At 40.8% G+C, this 23,576-nt stretch overlaps 3 protein-coding genes across 10 annotated transcripts in view; 1 reads left to right on the top strand and 2 right to left on the bottom strand.

Moving 5' to 3' along the window:
• myocd (myocardin) overlaps positions 1–5,643 on the top strand; it is a 94,387-nt gene extending 88,744 nt beyond the window's left edge. For 3 of the 5 annotated variants that reach the window (XM_037980955.1, XM_025005952.2, XM_017416237.3), the window contains one exon: positions 731–5,643. In XM_037980955.1, the coding sequence (XP_037836883.1) occupies positions 731–1,317 (587 nt within the window). In that variant the 3' untranslated portion in view covers positions 1,318–5,643. The remainder of the gene's footprint in view (positions 1–730) is intronic. The other 2 variants (XM_037980956.1, XM_037980957.1) reach the window with 1 other exon arrangement.
• On the bottom strand, positions 5,456–20,930 carry map2k4b (mitogen-activated protein kinase kinase 4b). 4 transcript variants are annotated; one of them, XM_017416188.3, is made up of 13 exons: positions 20,737–20,930; positions 19,298–19,333; positions 16,387–16,419; positions 15,486–15,588; positions 15,114–15,288; positions 13,120–13,239; positions 12,911–13,030; positions 12,747–12,798; positions 12,529–12,656; positions 10,675–10,752; positions 10,442–10,590; positions 10,209–10,254; positions 5,456–8,401 (listed from the first exon to the last, which is right to left on the bottom strand). In XM_017416188.3, the coding sequence occupies exons 1-13, from the start codon at positions 20,837–20,839 to the stop codon at positions 8,288–8,290; spliced, it is 1,257 nt and encodes a 418-aa protein (XP_017271677.1). In that variant the 5' UTR covers positions 20,840–20,930; the 3' UTR covers positions 5,456–8,287. The 4 variants fall into 4 exon arrangements, with proteins under 4 accessions (XP_017271677.1, XP_017271681.1, XP_017271678.1 ...); XM_017416192.3 differs by lacking the exon at positions 19,298–19,333 and having other exon boundaries at positions 20,737–20,929; XM_017416189.3 differs by lacking the exon at positions 16,387–16,419 and having other exon boundaries at positions 20,737–20,928.
• Positions 20,931–21,161: 231 nt separating this feature from the next.
• adprm (ADP-ribose/CDP-alcohol diphosphatase, manganese-dependent) lies at positions 21,162–23,480 on the bottom strand. Its single transcript, XM_017416106.3, has 3 exons — positions 22,785–23,480; positions 22,463–22,582; positions 21,162–22,191 (listed from the first exon to the last, which is right to left on the bottom strand). Exons 1-3 carry the CDS (start codon positions 23,362–23,364, stop codon positions 21,902–21,904), a joined length of 990 nt encoding a protein of 329 aa, XP_017271595.1. The 5' UTR covers positions 23,365–23,480; the 3' UTR covers positions 21,162–21,901.
• Positions 23,481–23,576: the final 96 nt, after the last annotated feature.

A 23,576-nucleotide genomic window follows, 5' to 3' on the forward strand; every position in this document is an offset into this window, starting at 1 on the left:
AAATTCAGAGCACGTCTCTTTAGATTGAACAGCCAAATTCTCATGTTCACAAGTGCAGACTGATTTTGCTTCTGAACAAATACAATAAAATTGAGTGTTTTTTTTTTTTTTTCTATACACGCTAACAGGCTGGAAGGAGGGAGCTCATGCATAAAGGAACAGTTCAGTCAGCTGACGCTCTAATTGTTATCAGGGGTTCATATCTTATGAGCCGTATCAGTCATAGAGCATGGAGTTTGGATTTTAAAAAAATAGCTACCCAAACAAGAGCCTTTTTTAAAATTTTCAAGCTTATAAAACAACTCTTTGTCAAAAATGACAGTGTGGAAGAATGCTACACTAGCTAATGTTTATTAGCGAATGTAGCATTCTTTCACAGTGTCATTTTGGAGAAATAGTTGTTTCATTAACCTGAACAGCAAAAACTAGCCATTTACCTAGCTAGGATAAAGATTTTTGCCTCCTTCTCTAACATCCATGCTCTTTGCTTGTCATGTCTCAAAAGGTATGAACTACTAATAACTATTAGACAGAGCATCACTTCAAAGTTGACTGTTCATTCCTTTAAGACAATATTTACAGTTTTTAGATTAGCTCTTAAAATCCTTAATATATTTTTTGTCACACAGTTTAATGGGTTCTGGGCACCTGTTGACCAGAGATTAACCGGATGCGCTGACATCTAGTTTCAGTCCGTAGTGTGACACCCCCTCCTCTCTTTCTCCTCAAGAGATGCCAGCTAACGCCAGAGAAGAAAGGGACAGATCTTCTGTAACCAAAGTTACTGTGTCCCTAGGGTGTCCCGGCCTCCTTGTCCCGAGGTTCCACTGGCACTTCGAGCATCTGGGGTCCAATCAGCTGCCTTACGATTACGCAGCCAATCACATCACTGAGAGCCACCTGCAGACTCTGCTGGGCAGTCCTGTGGGGCGTGGCGGGATGTCTGCCGAGGACGGGCTCCAGGAAGACGAGGGAAACAGAGACGCTGAGGAGTACGGCAGCCACCACAACCAGCACTGCTTTCTTCACTACCCCCAACAGGACAAAGTTCTGACCAACAGAGACCTGATGGACATCCCCCTGTCTCCCGTTAGCAGCAAGGCAGCGGCTGTCGCCGAGGTCCAGGGGATGGTCAGCATGAGCTTCAGCGAGACGCCGTGGGAAACGATGGAGTGGCTGGACCTGACCCCACCCAATTCTGCCACTACCTACAGCGCTGCTCAGTCCAGTGTGCCCAGCATTTTTAACTCGGAGTTCCTGGATGTGACGGACATGAACCTGAACTCTGCCATGGACCTTCAACTGGAGCACTGGTGAAGCAAAACGGCTGCCAACGGGCTGCTTACTGGTACCAGCCAGAACGAAAAAAACAACAACCTGAGATTCCACCCATATCTGGTTCAGCCCTATAGAAAGATTTTGCTCCCGCTCTCTACAGCAGAGTGTTTTTTTCTTGATATCTAAAGGTCAACATCTTTCCTGAACTTTTGCTCTCATATCATCAGACCCATAATTCAGGTGGTTTTTCACCTGGTCTTTGTCCGTTTTGGACAATGATGCGCACAACAGCTTTCGAAGTATGACAGTGGACACAGATTTTTGTATTTTAGACATGTTCACCGTGCTGTATGCCAACACTTAAAGGACCATCAGTGTTAGACCACCTGGACCTGGAGCCAGAATCTGCTGGTCACTGTATGTCTACTCAGTCTACATGTTACTGGACCAGAAAATACACATGTAGATTAAGATTTTTAAAAAAATCTTAAAGTTGAATTACAAGTAGACTTGGACAGCTAATATCTAACCATACTGTAAATATACTAACTGTGTGTACTGATGGCAACTCTTCATCAAAGAGGATTTAAACCAAAAATCAACTATTTTATGTAAATATATATATATATATATATATATATATATATATATATATATAAAACCTCACTTTGCACCTCTAGCTTCATTCACAATTGTCACAGTTTGCTTAAGCTTTGAAAATGTTTGGAGAAATGGGTTTTTGTCTTTTAAAGCAACGTTTTACGTATAATTATTTTCAGTATTTGTTCTATTTATCCACAAGAAGACTTTATTTTGTTCTTTCTTTATTGAAAGAAAAGTGATCTCGAAAAAACATTGGGTCTTAGTTCAAATCAACACAAATTGTGCCTTATTTACAAAAAAGCTTACATATATAAATATATATATATATATATCATTGTCCCATTTACAATTTTGTATTAAATATTCCCCCAAGCTACCAAAAAAATACACATTTTCAAGGTCTGACATGAATTATTTTTTTGATTAAGTATTTTATAAATATAATGTCTGTCCTCACAAGTTTCAACATTTATATTTCCAGCCCAGTCACAGTTATTTATTCAGTGGTTTTTCTGTATTTATACTTGATTCTGTATTTAAACTGACATTCCTTTCCCACTGAATGGTAAATCTTTAATATGAAAGGAAACTAGTTTGTTGATTGTTTGACCACTGACACGTCGTTTCAAAAAAAAAAAATTCTTAAAAATATGATGCAAAAAAATGAAGGAACCACTTTAAAAGACCATGCCTTCATTAATTTTCTGTCGACAATCATTTGAATTGGAAAAGTTCATTTCAAGCACTTGTGATATATGATCAGATGTAAACTGTGAAGACTTCATAAGAACATCGTATGAAAGGGTCTTTTGGGTTGTTGTTTTTTAACGTAAAACACTGTAGACACCAAAATTTACATGTATGACCCCCATTAATTCCTGCCGCTCATTGTTCAAGGACTTTTTTTATTTTGTACAACTTCATTTTTTTCAAAGTGACAGTTATTTTGAGGCTCAAGTTTTAGTTTTGTTCTTCTCTGCCGGTCCATCCACGTTTAGCTACCCAGAAAAGTTGGGAATCACCATGGCAACCAGTGGCTCAGCAGAATCTGACTCGGTAGATTCTTATATAATTTAGCTCTTTTTTTTGTTGCTGTTGTAGTTGGATTCAATTATGGCTGCTTCCTTAAATCCTGTAAAAAAAAAATTTTAGCAAGGTTTTTTTTCATAATTTGAACTTTAATTAGCGAAACTTGACTAAAAAAAAAATCTCCACAGAATTTAGTATTTAAAGTTCAAAGACACCTAAAGTTTAACACCAGAACTTTAACGTGAGATTTGAAAATAAATTATTCTCAAAAATAAGAGCTTGGCTCTGTCATTGCTTAAAAATAATGCAAAAATAAGCTCTAAATTATTTAGAGTTTTATAGGAGAACGTCAATGTGTGTTAGAATGGGCAGTAACCGCACTGGCGCCATTTAAAGGTTTGTGCAACATTTTATTTAATTTGACAAAAACTTATTTTTTTCTCCCTTTCAGACTAAGGTCCCATCTACATGTCTAGAGTTTTTAAAACTTAGTCTTGCTGCTGTGTTTGCATCTCTCATCCACACACAAATCTTTTTTTTTTTATTGAAAACTCTTTCTAAAAGTGGAGATTTAAAAACAAATGAATACATATTGAACTTCAGCAGCCTGTTTTGCTCATGCCAACTATCACTTTGTGCCATAGAAACCAAAACAACAATGAAGCTGATTTCACCATTTTATTCTGTCTGTCTGGCATTATCCTGATCCTGTTACCATTAAAATTTGATCATGTGATAAAATGGTTAATAATTACGAGGAAACCATAAACAGTATCAAAGATTAAAAAACAAAAATTGTTCAGGAGAATCTTTAGCCAAGCTAAGAATGTTCTTTCTCTCTATTAAGTTGCTGATAAAGTGGACAACATGAGTATTTCATGAATCTTTTTACGACAAATTATTGGATAGAGAATCTTACATATACTGTATATATATATATATATATATATATATAAACAAAATGTCAGAGTATTGTAGCTGGTTTAAGACCCCTAGCCTAACTCTGTTGTTTACACTCCTGAGAATAATTGAGTCATTCTGACTTTGTCATCATCACTAAATTACCTTTTATACATGTAAAACATCTGTTGTTGATTAATACTTCGGACAAAATTCAAGTTAGTTTAAGCATTTTATTATCTCCGCCATGGAGGTTGTGTTTTCGGTAGTGTTGGTTTGTTTGTCCGTCTGTTAGCAAGATCATAAACTAATGAACAGATTTTGACAAAATCTTCAGGGAATGTTGGGGTTTATGTGATTGAACTTTGGTGGTGATCAGGATCCTATGATTTGTTAATGGCCCTGTGGCCTTGGTGGAGGCTTGCGCTCTCCGAGTGCTTATAGTTTGGATTAGTTTTAGTCCTAAACTGATTTTTTTTTTTTTTTTTTTTAATCAGTAAGGCCTTTAAAGTACTTGGAGGCTGAGCCAGTTAAATTAAGCCCTTCTTTTATTTACTTCCTATAGCTGGCTATAAAGCCCTTTTTATGTCTGGTTAGCTCATCAGTCAAGAGCTGCTCAGTTTAATTCCACTTTAAAGAACTATAGACTGTATATATAAGCAACAAACGTATCCACAGTGATGTCAGCCACTGGTTTAACAGCCAATCTTAAACTCAAATTTAGTGTTTTTTTTTCATTTTGAGCCATAAGTCTTCATATACTGTATACTGAGCAGATATGAAGAAATTTACTGACACTTCTCTTAGAAAAGGAAGTAAATGTGAGCCATTTTTCATCCATCACTGTTCTCTGTAAACATTTTATTTTAAGTTTTACTTTGACCAACTTTCTCTTGCAACTTTTTCAGTGTTTTTGCGTGTGTTCGATGCCATCTTTGTGACAAAACTGATATTTCATGTCTGAATAATGTAAGAATGTCTTCTGGTCTTTTTACATCTGTTTGAGTTCATTTTTTTACAATACCACTTCTTATTCAAGGTCATAAAAAAAAATAAGTGTGTATACCATCAGACAGGAGCTTCCACATTGCTTTGCCACCGACTTGCCTTACTTTGTAAAAAGAAACAGAAAACAACAATAAAAAAAAAGTTTTTTTGTCCCTGTATTCAACAGAATAGTGAGCAATAAAATGATCACAGCTACAAACTGTCTCTTTACTCACTGCCAAGAAGGACAGGGTTTAGTCTTTTCCAGAGGAACTTTATTTGGAACCCTCCATAAAGATACATTATAATATTCATTGCCCTTAATATTTATCTTATATTCTAATATGAACAATCTATTCAACTGTAATTTATACAACATGTACCCTGGAGTTTCATGTTCACCAGAGTTAGCTTCGTGGAAACACATCCCATGATTAAAAAAAAGAAAAAAAAGAAAAAAAAAGCAGAACAGACTGTTTACACCAAAACAGCTCCATCTAATATGGAGATCTTTGGGGGTTGCAGGGGGGCAATATTTCCTGGTCTGCAGTATGTCTCCAATACCCTGGATGTAACGTTTTACCCTCCTAAACAACAGTTTGAAACGTGGTTGTTTGTTAACCAGTTTCTCATTAAACTTTTTGGGTTGTTAACCAGATTCTCATTAAACTTTTTGGTTTGGGTTTTTTTTTTCCCCCTCTCATATGCGAGCGTGCTCTTTAACTGATCCGTCCGAGGCAAGCCGCTCGACTCTCCCATCGTCCCACGAGTGAAACCCATCACCTGTCAATAGTGTTCCTTTTTAGAGCTGCGCGATATTAGTGTTGAATACTGCGATGACGACATCAGCGGTGGTAAAAACCCCACACGTTGTCTCTTTACAAAACTCTCAACACTTTCCCTGTTCTGGCACGAGTTGGGGTCCATCTGAATGCCAGATTTGTCTTTTTTTTTGTATGCTGTTCTTTAGAATCCCTTGCCATATTGTGATATTGATCAATTCTCTGTTAATATATATACTGAGTTCTATTTTTTAAACTGATGAAACACTTAAAAAATGACCTAAACCTGGGATTTTCTTTTTTTAGACGACACTGACAACAGATTTTCCATTCAGAGTAACAATATAAGTAAGACCCAAAGACTGACAACCAAACCAAGTATAATGTGATTTAAAATTATGCAAGCTATATCAAGCAGCTCTTAGTTTCTTAGTCTTTAACATAAGGGTTGTCCACATTCTCACAAAAAAGACCATTTAAAACCTAAAATGAGTTAATTATTTTGGTTCAACCATAGTTATGTTTTACTGTCTGTGGACAGCAGCAGGAAATGGTCCTTACCAAACTAGTGTTTTAAGCACTTTTGTTTATGTTGGGTTTTTTTTTTTCTGTGCAATCCATCTTCTGTTCGAGAAACCACTAGAAGATTAACCGACTTTAGAAAACAAAACATCCTTTTCCAATGAAATCTCCACAGGATCACGTATACAACCATCAGTCCAGTTTAGTTAAGCAGCTAACTCCACGATCCTTCCCCTTCAGGGAAGAAGGTGAGAAGGCCTGATGCTTTCTTAAAGTGAAAAATATTCAGGACTAGCCAAGAGTCGCAGGAGAAACAAGAAGTTGTGGACATTGGGAGACCCATCCGGGTCTAAAAAGTGTTTAAGTGTGAAAATACTACATCATCAGTGCAGGCCACAGAGACATGCCGACTCACAGAGGAGAACATGCTGAGTTCAGGGTGACTTTACGTGCTGAAAAAGCAGAAACCATGTGAGGAGTGCGTTTCCTCCCGTCTTTACAGCTCTAGCGTAGAAGGCTAATGAGATGGGATTAGCAGCATTTACAGTTGTTTTGTTTATTTAGTCGACAGGAACTTTGTGTCGGGACTTTAGCTCCCGCTGCGTGCCTGAACCTGGCAGCACGGACAGGTTTTCGACAGGTTGCAAAGGAAGGTTAAATAAGATTCGGTGTGCAGCCGCATCTCCTCCCCCCCTGCCTGATCCGAGGACTCTGTTCAGCAATGGACCTTAACATGAACCTTAACCGAAAACAGGTAGTTATTTACATATTTATGTACATCAGTGGAAATAACATGTTAAAAGGAACATTACAGCAGCCCTGGTTTGTTCCTCATTTTGTTTTAGTCACAAAACTAAGCATGGCTGAGAAAATAACCCATGATCCAAGCTGATCATAAACACTAAGACATGATTTAAAGGTAGGATTTTTAAAAAAAAAAAAAAGATTTGTTTTGTCCAGAAAATATTTTTTGGACAATAAAAATTATTTTTAACTTCAGTTGGAAACAGATTCTTAGCTAAAACCCACTTAATCAACAAATTAAAATCAGTTATATTAAATGCTAACATTTCGTGTATGAATTTTAACTGTTAAGATGTTTTATTTACAAAAAAAAAAAAAAAAAGCCCTAGTGGCTGCCACAACCTTCCGCAACACAAAAATGGCTCCAACTCAGTCAATTTTACAGACATTAAGCTAAAATTTGATGTGGCAGTAGCTGAGAGTCATCCTCAACACATACTCTGAGCGCTAATAGATCGTGCAACATGTTTGCGTAAAACTCTAGCATCTAAGCCGACGGGCGATACGCATTCCTTCGAGGAATGCTAGTTTTATTATTTAAATTTCATTGTTTTATAAAAAGAGCAGCTCAGTTCGAACGTTGTAAAGCTATTTTAAGCTCTTAACATTTTGCTGTTTATTTATGTCCTACAGGACATATGAATAATGACGAGTCCCCATCCTGGAACAATGATCCTCTCCTGATGAATGAGCAAAATATTAAAAGTTGATATCTAATCAACCTTTAAAATTTCATTTCAAAAAAATTGCACGCTTAGTTGTGTGACTTGAACAAAATGAAATGGGACCCAAACTGAGGTCAGAACGAGATGTGACAAATCTAAAAGCTCTTGCATACTGGGAAGGGAGAGGGGGAGGGGTAAAGCCGCACTACCAAATCCATGAGCTTTCCAGGAAAAACCAATAAACAACGTGGGAAAGGTGCTCGACGACTTGTGTGAAAAGTGTGATTTTTAGACAGTAGGTCTGTCAGCATTCATCTGTACATGAAAACACGTATGCATACAATGTAGAATCCATCATTTGTTCAGACATTTCATTTGGTAAATCTGTTTTTTTCTGAACGATTTTAAAGTATGTTATGCCATATATGCTTAATCTAATTATTCGGTCACATACCAAGATGCATTTTACTCAGACGACGTTACTGTTTCAAGTTTTTCTGTCAGTTTATGGATGATGAGAGTTTGGGTTCTTACAATAAAGTGATGGCTGTAGGGTTGGTTTATTTATATGGATTTCATTGCACCGGGGGGGATTTGGACTTTTCTTTTGTTCTTTGGAACGTGTGACACGACAGGTGACGGCTAAGATTGACAAGCGCTGCGCCGCAGAGCCCGGTGTGCCGCCCGCCGTACGGCAGTGCCACGCCTGGCCTGGGATCAGTCGACGTACATGGGAGAGATGGGGGAGGAGGGGATCTGATCCAGGATGCGACACACGTAGCTGGCCACGTCCACGAAGCGCTCCTCGTACATCAGGATAAACGGGTGTTTCTGAAGGAGCAACACAAACGGGTTAGATGTACCCCGAAATACATACATACCGACAGCTGAAAACCTTCTGCAATTACCGTATTCTCCGGTCTATAAGGCGCACTTAAAAGCCTTAAATTTTCTCAAAAAACGACAGTGCGCCTTATAATCCGGAGTACAACTTTGGTAAACTAAAAAGCCGCACTGCTTGCAGCATTAGGCTCACACATACTCGGGCATACAGATTGCCTAAAATTCTCCTGTCACAAATTTTAGTCATGGCGTCACCGGACAAGGAGAAAGAGGTTGCTTGCCTCTTAGCTTTAAAAAAAAAAAAAGCAAAAGAAGGTGCCTTCAGCCCTGTTTCTTCACCACCAGGGCAGCCACCGCTCACCTGCCAGTGCTGCACAGATAGCGGCAGTATTCTCCAAAAAGGCAGGGGGCTGTTTTGTTTCACTTAATTCGCCTTATAGCCCGGTGCGCCTTATGTAGGACAAAAGTTTGAAAATGGACCATTCATTGACAGTGCGCCCTATAGTGCAGAAAATATGGAAGTTAATTAGTCAGTAACTAATTAGACATCTTACCCACGCTTTACTTTCTCATGACAAACAGCTTCAAGCAAACCTAATTCAATTTCCTTTCTAATGTTTGGTCCCAGTGATGCACTAAAAGCGAACATGGAAACAGAGGGCGCAGAAGGCCTAATGTTCTGTAACTGAAATATTCTTAGATATACACAATATCTTTATAGTCTGTCTGAGGGGGCCAAACTTAAAACAAAAAGACATAAAAAAACATGAAAAGTGGCTTTTTTTGTGTGTTTTTAGGGGCGTACAAAAATGGGCGTGGCTAAATGACCACCTTTTATAACAGCCCCATTCAACTGCTTGACATAGAAATTCTAATTAAACAAGTAACTGACTACAGGATTAAATCAAACAACAACCAAAAAAATAATAATCTTTTGACTGAAATTTTTTTTCTACACTTAATCATATTACCTGAACGTCACCTATAACTGAAAGAACCATGCTTACTTTCACGTCAGTCTTCAAAAGTCTCCAAAAACACCAGGAAAAACTTAACAGTCTCTTTTTTTTTTTGGAAAAATAGTCACTACAGGGGTCTGAAAACTTTCTAAGCATATCGACAAAGTGTCGAAGTTGGCAACACTGCTTGCATCTGGCCGCACCAGAGAGCACGACCCGCCCTGCTCTGCTCTGATTGGCTAAAACTTTGGCTCTGGTTTGCTTCATTTGTTGAAAGCGGCGTCAGTTTAATCCCTGTATCATAAGATTGGATGGCTTTTAACAGGGCCACAAAAAACAACACCTTCTCGTTTTTAGGTGTCGACGATGTTTCAAATGACACAAATCTGCCGTGGCGACGGAGAACTTCAGTCCCTGTGACCAGAAAGCCAACAACTGTTGGCGTGAAATTGCGAATGGCATTCGTGGGGGAGTTTCCAAAGTGTCTCGAAACATTCACAGGTTTCTCAGTTTCTTCACGAGTCACGGGGCCTTGATCTCATGTCAGAAATGTGGAACGTGTTCGAAAAAAATTTCATGACAGATGTTTGAAAAATAGAGTTGTCACAGGCATCTGGAACCAATATCCTAAGCACAAGAGCTCTAGTTTTTTTGCTTGTACGCAAGCGGTGAATTTTGTTTAACTTGCAAACATCCTAAAGTCTCTTCATTAAGCCTTGTAAATTTACTTCCAAAGCCTTTGCCATTCGGAGTTATCTAAAGTTTTGATTCGGATGCTTTGCTTCCATGACTAAGCTACTGAAGGTTGGATTTTTAAGACGGGGAATGTAACTCACCAGAAGCTCCCTGTACTTTGGCCTCTTTGATTCATCCTTTGTAAGGCTGGACAACAACAACAAAAACATAAAGTTACAAATCACTGTAAGCAGAGCAGTGAAACCATTTCAAACAGAAGTATGGTGGCACAGGGCCTCAAGGGTACAATCACTAATAGGTCCTGAAAACCCCTGAGTGTCATTTTTGGATCGGTTAACTGGTGGCGGAATTACACAATGTTTCATTAACCTACCATAGGTTAACAAAGTTGATAAACTTTGGGGAGAACTGCCTCTCTTCGGAGTTGCTGAGCTGGGGAGGTTCTCCTTTCACCACTTGCGTCAGCTGATCAAAAACACTGTTCCACTTGGGGTAGGGAAACCGTCCTGTGGCCAGCTCGTACTGAAAACAAAGACAGAGAGGAGCTCACGGTGGGAACGCAGCATGTTTCCTCTTATCTAACTGACAGTCACATTGCTGCCTCACCAGAGTGATTCCCAAGCTCCAAACATCAGAGCGGACGTCGTAGCCTTGTCTGGAAGCACTGGGGTCTATCCTTTCAGGCTGACGTCGGCGCACAGAGAAACACACATAAATATTCCACAACAATTCACGCAGCACAGTTTCAGTTCACTCTTATGATTGAAAGATCGAGAGAATGAACATCTAAAATGAAAATATAATTCTGCAAGTCATCAAAGTTTCTATTAATGTTTTTAGACTTTAAACTGTTTCACTAAAGGCATCGAGTTAAATTAACTAAAACAACTAGGCACGCCTCAGTTTTAGTTTTGAGTTTGACTGATCTAAAATCTAAAAATCCATTACTTATCTGTAAGGTTTAAAGTCAAAGGCACCACACAAAAGGTGTAAGAGGCGACTAAAATGGAAGCTTTTTTTATATGAAGGTATATTTGCTGCTCGTGTAGGCTTTGTACTTTTGGAGCAAAGAGACAACAGGAAGAATGGATTACTGAAAAGTTGCTCTAATTCATCCTTATGAGCTTCAGCCTCTGTCTGGAAATGTCGGGAAAACTTTGAGCAAAGACGAGCTTTATTTACAGACACAGAGCCTGTTGTTACAGTTCGATTAGCTAACCAAGCTAAATGCTAATAAAAGATGCCTAAGACAGTTTAAAGACGTCAGCATCGTTTAGGTTTTGTTTTACTGAAAAAACCCTGTTCAATCCTGTTTTACTGTAGAGACTTCTCTCTGTCTCATATAAACACACCGTAACCATTTGTGCTCCTAATATGAAAAAAAATGACTGACCGTTTACGGCAGGCAGGCTGTTAAATTACAGGGAACAGTTGTATCAAAACAATGAATTAATTCAGTCTAATAAATCAGTTTCTTTTCCTGCGTTCTGTTTTTTTGTGTGGAGGAAAAAAGACAATGTTAAAGAGCTACCATCTTGATTAGAAAGCATATATGCTATATATTTGGACAAATCCCCTTTTTTAATAATCTGAAGGAGATTATTTGCAGATTTCCAGAGACGGAGGAAGTTCTGCAGTTCGGAGCTTTACATCAATTCAGATACGGACTACAAACTACGACCCTCAGAAAACAACAGCATCCAAAATAAGAGCAAGATCATCTTTGTTATCCAAAACCAACTAAATATGCTGGTTTCACATCACGAGTGAGTTTAGTTTAGTTAGATTTATTCAGTAAAATGCATTGTTTTTGTTCAAGACAGCCTTGTTAATTTTAGCCAAACTTTAGTCAAAACCTAGTTTAAATATAAACCCTTAACCTAAACAAACTTCTATTTATTTAAAGACATTTGTTGACTCTAATTTTTGTAAAACTGACTTTTTATTTGATTCGGTACACACAAGTAGTGTTGTTTAAAAAGAACTCGTAATAATAATGTGATGTGAATTTACTTTTAAGTGAACAAGTCTACAAATTGTTTTTAAAATCGGTCAACTTTTAATATCTTGTAACTTTCTAATATCTTGTAACTTTTTAATATCTTGTAACTTTTATAAGAAACGTTTCTAAAATGTAAAATCTCGCAATCATTTCCAAAATGAGATTTCAGATTTAGAAGAGCTGTAAACTATGAAACAGGTTGGACTTTTGGCTTTCCTGCAAACAGAATGAATAAAAGAACCCGAACCATCCATACTGTCAACCTGCGGTGGCAGCATCATGGTAAGGGCCTGAAAAATTAGCATTATTTCTTCCTATTTTTTTTTCATATTTTGAAGAACATGAACTATTTAAATGTGCTGGAGTGACATATATGTAAAATAAAGCTTCCTAATATTTTATTTTAGAACACTGAAGCTGTAAGGTTGTGTCATGCCCCGCCCACCCTGATGACTTACAGCCATATAAGGCCTGCAGCCTGCATCTCTAGTCTTGGCTATTGAATCCACCAGCTGACCGCTGATACCGAAATCACACATTTTGATGTTCCCCCTTCGGTCCATTAGAATGTTGGAAGGTTTGATGTCTGCAATGGAAAGAACGGGACAACATTGGTTCAGAGGTGCTGAAAATGGAGGACACATTTCCTGCTGTGGCTAAATGACAACCAACGTACCTCTGTGAATTATTTTCAAGTTTTCTTTTAAGTGGTTCAGTGCTTTAACGGTCTGTTGAAAACAACCCAAACAAAAGAGGAAGGTTTCTGGTTACTTTTTTTTTAAAGCTCTGCACACCGTAACATGTAAAACATCAGGAGAAAAACATGACCCAAGCACTTACAGCTAATGTTACTTTGCCTAATATTTCCTCTGGAATGACATCATCTAATGAGCAATATACATATTTGTAGAACTTGTCTAATGAGGTAGACATGAGCTCCATACAGATCCAACAGTCGCCCTGAAACAGACAAAAAAAAAAAAAACAGGTTTGTTCTGTTTTCAACCTCATTTTAAAATAAAATGAAGGCAGAATCCTTTGAGCCGGACCTCTCTGAAGAGGGCGCCGTAGAACTGGACGATGTAAGGGCAGTCACTGCTCCTCATCACCACGTCCAGATCCATGAGCAGCTGCTTCTGCTCCTTCTCATCCACGGTGGAGCGAATCCTCTGAGGACGGCAGACAACATGAACATGAATATAAAAGGTATTTATAAAATACTGTACATCCAGTTACTTTTAGTTATTGTTACTAATGCAACTAATCCTGTTACAATAATACTACACAATGCTATAATATCTATTATTCAGGTAATTTACCTTTGCTGAACAGATAAGTAAAGGAAACCCCAGTGAAGGTTTTGTTTAAAATCATGAACTCATGAGGCTGAATAAATCTGCGCCAACTGTTGATACTTTGAAGATCTATTTGAATTTAATAATAAAACTTCCTTCAGCTGCGGTAACTCTCAGTTCGTTGTTTTCCGTCTGACTTTATCAGTCTCTCACATGTGGAAGAACTGTGGCCCACTCTTCTTTACAGTGTTGCTTCAGTTCATTGATGTTTGCAGACATCAGTTTTCTGCTCAGCTCTCTTCAGGTCCCATCATCTCAATCAGGTTGAGGTCTGGACATTGACTAGACCATTCCAACACCTTGGTTCTTTTTTTTTTTTGAGCCGTTCTGTTGTAGATCAGCTGCTGTGTTTGGGATCACTGTTCTGTTTTATGACCCAGTTTGGTCCAATCTTCAGCTGTCAGACAGATGGTCTCACATGTGACTCCAGAATCTTTTGGCCTACAGAGGAGTTCATGTTTGACTCAGTGACTGCAAGGAGCCCAAACCATCAGCCGTCCACCACTGTGCTGACAGTTGGTGTGTTTGTGGTGTGTTTGGTTTTCTCCAAACACGAAGCTGTGCATTATGGGTAAACATCTCTGATTTGGTCTCATCTGTCCAAAGGACATTGTTCCAGAAGTCATGCGATTCGTTCAGATGAAACTCTGTAACCCTACGTCGTGCTGCCATGTTGGTTTTAGAGAAACGATTTTCTCCTGTAACCCTTCCAAACAAGTCACACTTCTTCAGCCTTTTTCTAATTGTCTCATCATGACCTTTAACCTTTAACTCGGTAACTGAGGCCTGTAGAGTCTGAGATGGAGCTTTTGTCATTTCTCTGAGCACTACACGGTCTGACCTTGGGGTGAATTTGTTGCAACATCCACTTCGGGGAAGATTTAGCAGCTGTCCTAAATGTTTCCCACTTGTGAATAATCATTTTCTTTGTCGAAGGATGGACTTAAAGCTGTTTGGAAATGACCTTTAACCCATCTTAAATCTGCTGATGGACAGCAACAACAGTTTATCTGAGGTCATTGCTGTTGTGTTTCCTACCTGGCATTGAGTTAACACACACCTGTCTGCTCCAGAGCAGCAAACTGACTAAACTCCTGCTTTTATAGAGGTGCTCACACTGATGAGGATCAGTTAATCAGCAGCTCCTGGCTCATATTGAACCTCTTAAATCACGCGGAAGCAGCAAAGGTGTTTTTACTTTTTCCACTTATAGCTTTTCTACTTTGACTGCTCAGCTCTATGTACAACACCCCCTCACTCTGACATCTGACTAAAAGGAATTTAAAGAGCAGGAACATTAAGATGAAAAAGTATAGTGTTTTCAAACAGCGGCTTTTTAAATTTGGAGTATACCTTGGCACATGGCTACTTCCTACTTTTCTGAGACAGAACCTATTACCCCTCTAATGACAGACGCTTCACCAGGCTTGTCACAAGGAAACATGACCATCTCTGCAGACATTTGGGGCTGGTTTTTAGAGATGATCTAGTTCAGAGTAGACCTAATCTAGGTTTAAGTTCATTCTATAATAACTGACCGAAAATAAATAAATTCCCCAGAAAACATTATTCGGATTTAGGCACCGAAATGCTTCGTACACCAACAGCTTCGCTCAAATAAATCAGGGTTTTTGTAAATCGGTTAAAATATGAACCCTTATGTATCTCAGTCTATTAGGGCGGGTCACCTTTACAGCCATAATCTGGCCGGTTGGTTTGTGGACCATCTTGTTGACGGAGCCGTAGGCCCCGCGGCCGATCTCACCGAGGTCTCTCAGATCCTCTGCTGTGAAGTCGCAGTGCTGCTCCGGTGAGATCTTCAGCTTCCCCGACGACTCGATGCTGTGCGTCCGCAGGCGCTCTCTGCAGAACCAGGACAGACCGGGTACAGATTGATCTCAGAGCACACAGAGCGAGCAGGAAGTTACAGAAATAAGAGCTGGAACTGGAAGCATCTCGAGGCGCCGTTGAACCTTTTTCAGTGTGATCTGACTGCAGGAACAAATCGGCCATTTTACCAAACGAAAACAGGCACGGCAGGAAATCCGACTTTCACTCACATGTGAGGGTTCTGGAAAGATGGAGCCGTGGGATGGAGCGGGAGCCTGGAGGTGGGTTTCACCGGAGGGTTGGCGAAGTTCAGCTTCAGAGCTTTACGTTTACCTGGCGGGAAAAAGAAACACACAGGTCCACGTTGCCACAGAGTGCACGCCACACCGTGGGTTCACCTAGCTGGTGCAGACGGTCTGAAACAGCTTGAGATAAGCCTTCATGTGTGAAATAATTAGAAATATGACATTTCCGCCCAAATCTCCAATTACCCTAGAAGAAGAATGATTTTCGAAACATTCGGGGTTATCTCAAGCTCTTATCGGGACTGGAGGAAGCACAAACAGCAGCAGTGGCCCCAATGCTCACAGTTTGCCCTTTCAAAATAAAAGACATGCATTATGTGTGGGACTGATTTGGACACATTGGGAATCCCTGATCAGAACCAACTCAAACCTTCACAGTTCTGGTCAGACACCAAAGTGTTCTCAGCACTCAGACAGCACCAGAATCAGATTTAAGACAGAATACATTTAAACTCCAGTCATATGTTGGAAAGGTTCAGTCTGATCCAGAACACAGTTTGGGTTTAAGTACGTAGGTGCTGCCATTAAGTGTTGGGTTCTCTTTGCCATGCCCCGGTCCAACCAGCTGCTCAGTGCAAAACACGTCCCTTAACCTTTAACCCCTAGCGACGTGAGTGACGGTTAAAGCAGCGAACAGTGGACAGACTCCCCATCTACCAGAACACCACACAGGCTCCGTCAGTAGTTTACAGTGGTCCCCCGAATGATCAGACACTGCTCAGTCAGGACTGAGAGTCGGTGGCGGGGAGGACACCACGTTAGATTACTGACACGTCCCCACAGAGAGCAGAGGTCAGCGTGCTCAGTGTACGGGTCTGATTCTTACATTGGGTCACTCCAGACAGGCTTATCTGAAACCCTGAAGCCAAGGAAGAAGAAGAAAAAAACAAAAACATTTTACGACACACTCTCAAGGCCCGTTTGGGTGCGAGAGGTTAACGTGTGACATCACAGCAGAGGTCAGAGGCGGCAGGACGGACAGATCTTTATTGGGTCCGGTTCTGCCCTGCAACAGTGTGCGTGTGTTTATTTCGTAAAACTGAGAGTTGATTTCATTTCTAAAAAACTCTACAAGCTCCCAATAGCGATTCGTTAACAATGTTGCCACGCTACAGTTCTCCCTGGCATTATCTGAACCAATAAAAAACTGATGCTCTTCCATTCCTGTGTAGAGTTTAGTGGTTGTTTTACTTAAAAAGTGCAGCAGGTTGATCGTGTTCGAGTGGAAAGCTCTTATTTGTAACCCCCAACCATGGAAGACAGACATCATTTGCGTTTATTATTTATAAGGAAGGTCAGTTCATGGATTTATCTTTTCCAGCTTAGGAAGTGCTTAACGCTGTCTTAACCACAGTTTGAAGAAAAGTCTTCAAACACTGTCTTTTTTTTTTTTTGTATTTCTGAAGTAACCAAAGCTGTGGAGATGCTTTGAATCCACTCAGACTGAACCTGAACTCCAAACTTGAGATGTTCTACTGATGTTCTAGAGAAAATGTGATTTCCTAACCTAAGCCCCCTCCGCAGGTGAAATGTGGGGATAAGATCAGCAGGGCAGACAACCTCCCGACGAAGGTTCCTGCTTTGTGTCATCACTCCTCTCTGCTAAGTCTAAACTCAAACAGATGCAGTATTATAGTTTATTTGTTGGCCGTATCCTCCTTTCTTTACACGTGCCACTGGTTTTGCATCATGTCGCGTCCCTGATGGTTCTGAAAGCTCATCAAATGAATTCAAAACTAATCAAACCTCCAAACAGGCTCCATTGAAGTTGTTAAAACGTGGCTCCAGACATGTTTATTATCTTTGACTTTTAATTTAATTGTAAACAGCTTTGGCTGTATATTTGGCTGTCATTTGGTTTTTTACATTTTCTTACAGATCTTTTAGTTTTTAAACTGATTTAAATGTTTTTACTATGCAGCATTTTTTTGGTCAGTCCTGCTTGTTTTAAACGTGCTGTATAAATAAAACAGATCGTGTTTGAGCTCCTGCACTGAAGGCCACCGTGGGAGAGTCTGAACAAGCCGTCCTCGCTTCTCTTAAAGCTCCCCAGCGCTCATAGAAGAGACAAACAGCTGAGGTGACTCTGACCAGCTGTAGTTTGGTTCACATCCAGCAGGTGGTGCCCTAATAGCAGCGTGGCCTTCTCTCTCTGTGGCTGGCTCAGTTAATTAAAAAAAAAAAAAAAGAACATGGAAAAACTGAGGACAGAACATTTCATGCTCAACATTTCTATCCACAGCACCTTCTGCTGGCTCTTTACGCACACTAAATATAAAACTAACTGGAGCCAAACAAGCTGATTTTACTTAAATCGGGTGGTGTTATAATGGAGTCTGTATCCAACTCTTGTAACAGATCCATGGTGGGATACAGACTGTATAATCTGTTAGGCATTTCAAAACTGGACCGAGCTTCTATAGCCTACTCTTGTAGAATCGGTTTTAGTGTAAGATGAGGTGAAAATAACTCCTAAAGCATCATGGAGCTCAGAATAAAGATGCTCAAACTCAGAAGAGAATTTAAACATCTTACTTCTAACATACAAAGCTCTCAACAACCAAGCTCCATCTTATGTTAAAGATCTTCTTGTTCCATATTTTCCTAACAGAGCACTTTGCTCTCAGACTGCAGGTTTACTTAAGGTTCCTAGAGTTTCTAAAAGTAGAACATGAGGCAGAGCTTTCAGTTGTCAGGCTCCTCTCTTCCAGTTTCTGTCTATGAGGCTGACACCCGGTCTACCTTTAAGACTTTCCTTTTTGATAAATCCTATGGTTAGGGTTGGCTTGGGTTCCCTGAGCTATCCCTTAGTTCTGCTGCTTTAGGCTTAGACTGCTGGAGGACAAATGCAAAAAACATTTCTCACTGCTGCCGTCTTTACTCGTGCTAATCTCCATGTTAGTGCAGGCAAATTATTGCTGCTCTTAACCTGTGTTTTTATATTCTTTTTTCCCTTTACGGTAAATATTTTCAATAGAAACTCCACCTGGACCGGTCATTCTGTGTTTGTATCCGTCTCTTTCCTGTCCTCTCAAACCCCAGCCAGTCGAGACAGATGTCCACTCGTCCCGAGCCTGGTTCTGGTTCTGCTGGAGGGTTCTTCCTGTTAAAAGGGAGTTGTTCCTTTCCACTGTAGCCATTGTGCTGCCGAAGATGGCAGATTGCGCCGAAGCAAAGATTCGACACAATCAGCTGGTTTCCTTAGATACATAACTTTTCTTAATTATTATTTGAATTGGGATTTAGGATTTAGGATTTGTTCTTGTTTTTTGTTTATCTTTAGTACAGTACCCTGGGATGACTTATTATTATTTATGCAAAAGGAATATGACTGTGTATGTTGTTGTATGAAGTGATAAACAGCTGCACACTGAAGCTTCCTGTAACAGCGACCAGCTGCGAAAAAAAGCGCAAAAGTATCTGGAAAAGCAAGCCACGGTTTGGTCTCTAACTTCCACACACGACACGAGCTGGTTTAATGGAGTCTGTCTACTGTGTCCGGCCGGTCTTATATGGAACCGAAAGAACTACAATGCACCAGCATGCAGGAAAATAAATGAACAAATAAAGTGTAAAACACAGGTTTTGCGAACAATAAAATGAAAAGTGAAACAAAACGATCAATAAAGTAAATGGATGGGGAACAACTGAAGGCATTTAAAGCAAATTAAAGAGCCTCAAAGATAAAAAAAAAAAAAAAAAAAAAAAAAATAATACTGTAATATAAAAATGAATACCTGTTTCATTTTGACATCTCCAGCAGGTGTTGGTCTCTGCAAGGTTTAGATAAAACATTTACATGACTGGACTTATTTAGCTTTTTAAATAAGTGGGAAACTTGTATGCTATCAGCAACCAACCAAAAAATAAAAATAATTTAAAAAAAAAACATTAAATATCACACAAATACAGCCCACTGGTACATACTGTGGTTAGCTCATAATATCCCGGCAGTGTTTACAAAAAAGAAGTAAATAAATAAAATAAAACATCCAAACAAGTCAAAAAACATTTTAGCTAGGTTAGCACGATTGGATTCCTGTCCGATAATGGATTTCTACGCGAACTAACAGGCTAGCTTCGAATCGCCAAACACTCGACTTCGGAGGCAATTTATTGAAAACAACTTTTACAGACGAAACCGTGAATTTGTTTTTTTGTTTTGTTTTGTTTTAAAGTGTTCATTTGTGCTAGCGCTTCGATAAAAGTGATTACTCAACCAGTTGGCAGCACAGGAACGACGAAGGCTTGTCTAGTCGAAGCAGCAGCAGTGTGAAAGAGTATAACTCGGCGAAAAAAAAAATCAGTTTAAGACCTCACTTTAGCTGAGTTGGGATGAAATGGACGAATATGCGGCTAACGGGGGTTAACTCCAGGAGTGGTCTGACTGGGGAAAGAAAGTAGTTTCAGTGTAGGCCGTCGGTGCCTGTTGTAGCTGCCGTGTGTGCTAACAACAATGGGACAAGCGATAGAAACTGGTTCAATGTTTCTTTAGAGTGTGACACGTTGAGGACTAACTATTAAAGAAGTGCCCAGCTGAAAAACTGAAAACATTTAACTCTTCTACAACAAGGCCTTTTTATTATTATTTTTTTGCTTAAGCTACTCGGCTGGACGTTCGGCACCTCGGCTAAAGCTTTAGCCTTAGCTATTTGAAGCTAGGAAAGCTAAACGGAAACTGCGCAAGTGCGCCTTCAAAATAAAACTGCCGACTCGTTTTATTGCAATTTTGACACGCTTAAATTTCATATCCAGTATTACAAATCTCTAATAGCTGTACATGTAACAACTGAAAACTATTATATATTGTTATCTTACTGCCATTTGGTGGGACAGTACCTTGTTATGTCTCAACATGTGACGTAAATTCCACATGATTTTTGTCACATGTACATAAGTAACGAATAGGCAATGCAGACATTACCGAAAGCAGTAATAGTAATCAAACCACCACCCTGGCTTATTTAAAAGTCGCATGAAGAACTACTGTAACTGTAAATTTTGCTGGACTGCTGTTTTATTTTGAAGGTTCCAACCGGAAATAACCCGATTAGTGCGTTTCTCTTAACCACAGTGGTGTGTTTTTGCTTCTGAGAAACCAGAACTTATCTTTCTTGAGTAGCAGTGCCTCGGTCTGAAACGTGAACCGTGTGAAAGGGCGGGCTTCGTGTCCTACCTTGCATGCTGCTGCTCTGTGTCTGTTGGTGCAGCTGATGCGACGTGGCTGCGACGATGTTGCTGGAGCTTGTGGAGTTGCTGTTCGGACTGGGAGTCGCCATTGTTATGTTCCGGCAGCAGCTCGGGCTGCAATGCAGAGTGAAACTTCAGTCCCCCCGCCTCCTCCTCCTTCCAGCTTCCAGACGGGACACTGCGTCACTTGAACGCAGCAGCTGCACCGCAGCCACGTCTGAGCCGCTGCTACCTTCAGGGTCTGCTGGGAATCTGCACTCTCAACCACGTCAAACACTCAGATACGGTTTACCTGTTCTGTTGTGACACGTTTTTTACCAACCCATATTCATACGTGTCAAGAAAATATTGAACATGAAAGGACATCAACTGATTAGAATAAATGTACACCAAAAAGGGGACTTTAGCTTCATCATTTGAGTTTTTTTTATTCAAACTAATTGTCTGTGATAGCCCTGCTGTTAAACTCTGGTAGGGTTTACATCCCACACAAACAGAGTCGACTGGGACTTGTAGAAGCAAAAAAATAAAATAAAACACTTTTAAGGCACAGTCCAAAAGCAGGGGGATACTGATCTACAGTGTTCCTACGTAAACTGAATGCACCACAGAGAAAGCCTGAAATCAAACCAGTGTCTGAAAAGTGTTACTCTGGGGTCAGGAAGGGTTTATTACTTCTGTCAGTGGTTTACTGTGTAAATAAACAACTTTGAAGCTGTATCATCACTACAAAATGCACACAATGTTCTCATACAGAGGTAAAATAAAAATATAAGATTGTTTATGTTCAACAGCATAGCAGCAATATCATTAAAAACTAGACTTTGTCGCATATATATTATTTTTTTCCAAGTAGATAAATTGCAAATGTCATTACACAAAAATTAGGTGCCACAAATTGTCATATGTATTGCACTTAGAGTATTTTCTCACCTATGTAAAATATAACTTAAACCACTCATCATTTGTCTGTTTTATTATAAGGTGAGAACCATAAGGAGGATGAAGAACTTTTCCAGTGATCCAGAACCTCTCTGATCCAAATGGAAAGTTCCAGCTTTGGAGTTCAGATCCAGACCCTTCAGTTCTGGATTCGGAATCGTCCAAACTGTTAAAGCCTTTTCCTGCTTTTGACGCCACTCCTGGCACCGTCAGAACAGAAAGACTCGGTCCATTACCCTCCCGGCCCCCTTCAGAACCATCCGGTCCGAGTAGGCGGCGACGGTGCAGAAGGCGGCGCTGTGTGGGGGGGTCTCGATCACCCCGTCCAGCGTCAGGTGGTGCACTCTGGTGTCTTCGTCCTGGTGGTAGGCGCCGTCGTGGACGTGGCCCGCCATGCAGCACACGACGCTGCGGTGGGGGCGAATGGTGGCCAGGAACTCCTCGAAGTTCCACGCCAGGCAAACCGAGTCCGTGGAGCCCGGGTGGACCGGGACGTGACCTGGAGCGGAGCAATGAACAGGCCACAGGTTAAGATCAGCTGGTGGGTGAATCAGTCAGGGGTTTACAGCTGTAACACTTCACAACCCCTCAACCCAATGATCTGCCTGGTCCAAAAACCTCCTGTTGTCCAGTCTCAGGTCTCTGCAGCCGAAGCAGAAAGACACACTTGGAGATGGACGGCTAACGGTAATAACAGACCAAAACTCAGAAGTTAAACCTTAATCACTATCCAGTGACTAAGACGCACCATAGAGGCAGGTTGGACTTACTGACTATGGTGACTTTCTCCTGTTTCTCGTCAGCCGAGGACAGAATCGAGTCCAACCAGGCGAGCTGGTCCTGACTGAAACCACCGTTGAACATCGTGAACCGACTCAGGTCATCTGTGTCTGAAACACACACACACACACAGAGGGTTCATCAGACAGGTCCGAATATCTGGGTCAAGACCGGACCAATCAAACCAGGCTTTGTACCATGAGGACAGTTTTGCTTATTGTCAAATTATTACTATATTGACTATTTTTGGACAAATAAAAAAATGCGTTGTTATCAAATCAATCATTAAACTGAATGAATGGATGAAGGTACCTGGTGGACAGTTGAGGTCCTGGTTCTTGTTGTATTGTTGGATCAGATTCTTGGCGTCCTGGTACCGCTCGGAGGACTCCTCTCGACCCAGCAGGCCCACGTCATAAGAGTCTATGACGACGAATCGGAACCCCGGCACCGGGCTGAACTGGTAGGCGTAAATGTCAGCCCGAGCCGGGCTTCCGTCCGGGCTCTTGTCAGCCAGAGCCTTGCTGTTGAGCCGTGAACGCATCAGCGCGCTCCTGCTGAAGTTGTAGAGCTCGTGGTTGCCCCACACGTGATGGACCGGCCCGGGACCGTAGCCGAACTCGGCCAGCACCGCGTCCAGGGCCCGCTCGGACTCGGAGGCGCCGCTAGCCGCGTTCAAGCCGTCGATGACGTCTCCGAGCTGGAGGATGAAGTCCGGTTTCGGGTCCGACTCGGACCAGCTTCTCTGGGCCTTCTTCAGCTGCTGCAGGCCGGTCCGGTAGTACCGCCTGGTGGTTCGGGTGTAGTTGTACCCGTCATCGATATCGGCGTACTGGATGTCAGCTATCACACCGAACGTAAACAGCGGCGGTTCTTCCGAACGCCGGTCCATTTCTGAGGGTTTATTTTCTAAATGAGCGACTAAACACCGAACCGGAACCCCGTGACATTATAAACTCTACAGGTTCTCTTTCAACATTCGTTTCGGTATCTCACTATGGGACACGCCCCTGCGCCTGTCCCCCAGAAGCTCTATTACATTACGCCAGTCCTGACTGGCCGACAGAAGTGACGTCAGCTCCAGGAGGAGGGCTTCCTCCCAGC

This window comes from Kryptolebias marmoratus, linkage group LG17, assembly GCF_001649575.2.
Source record: "Kryptolebias marmoratus isolate JLee-2015 linkage group LG17, ASM164957v2, whole genome shotgun sequence".
NCBI classification, from domain to species: Eukaryota; Metazoa; Chordata; class Actinopteri; order Cyprinodontiformes; family Rivulidae; genus Kryptolebias; species Kryptolebias marmoratus.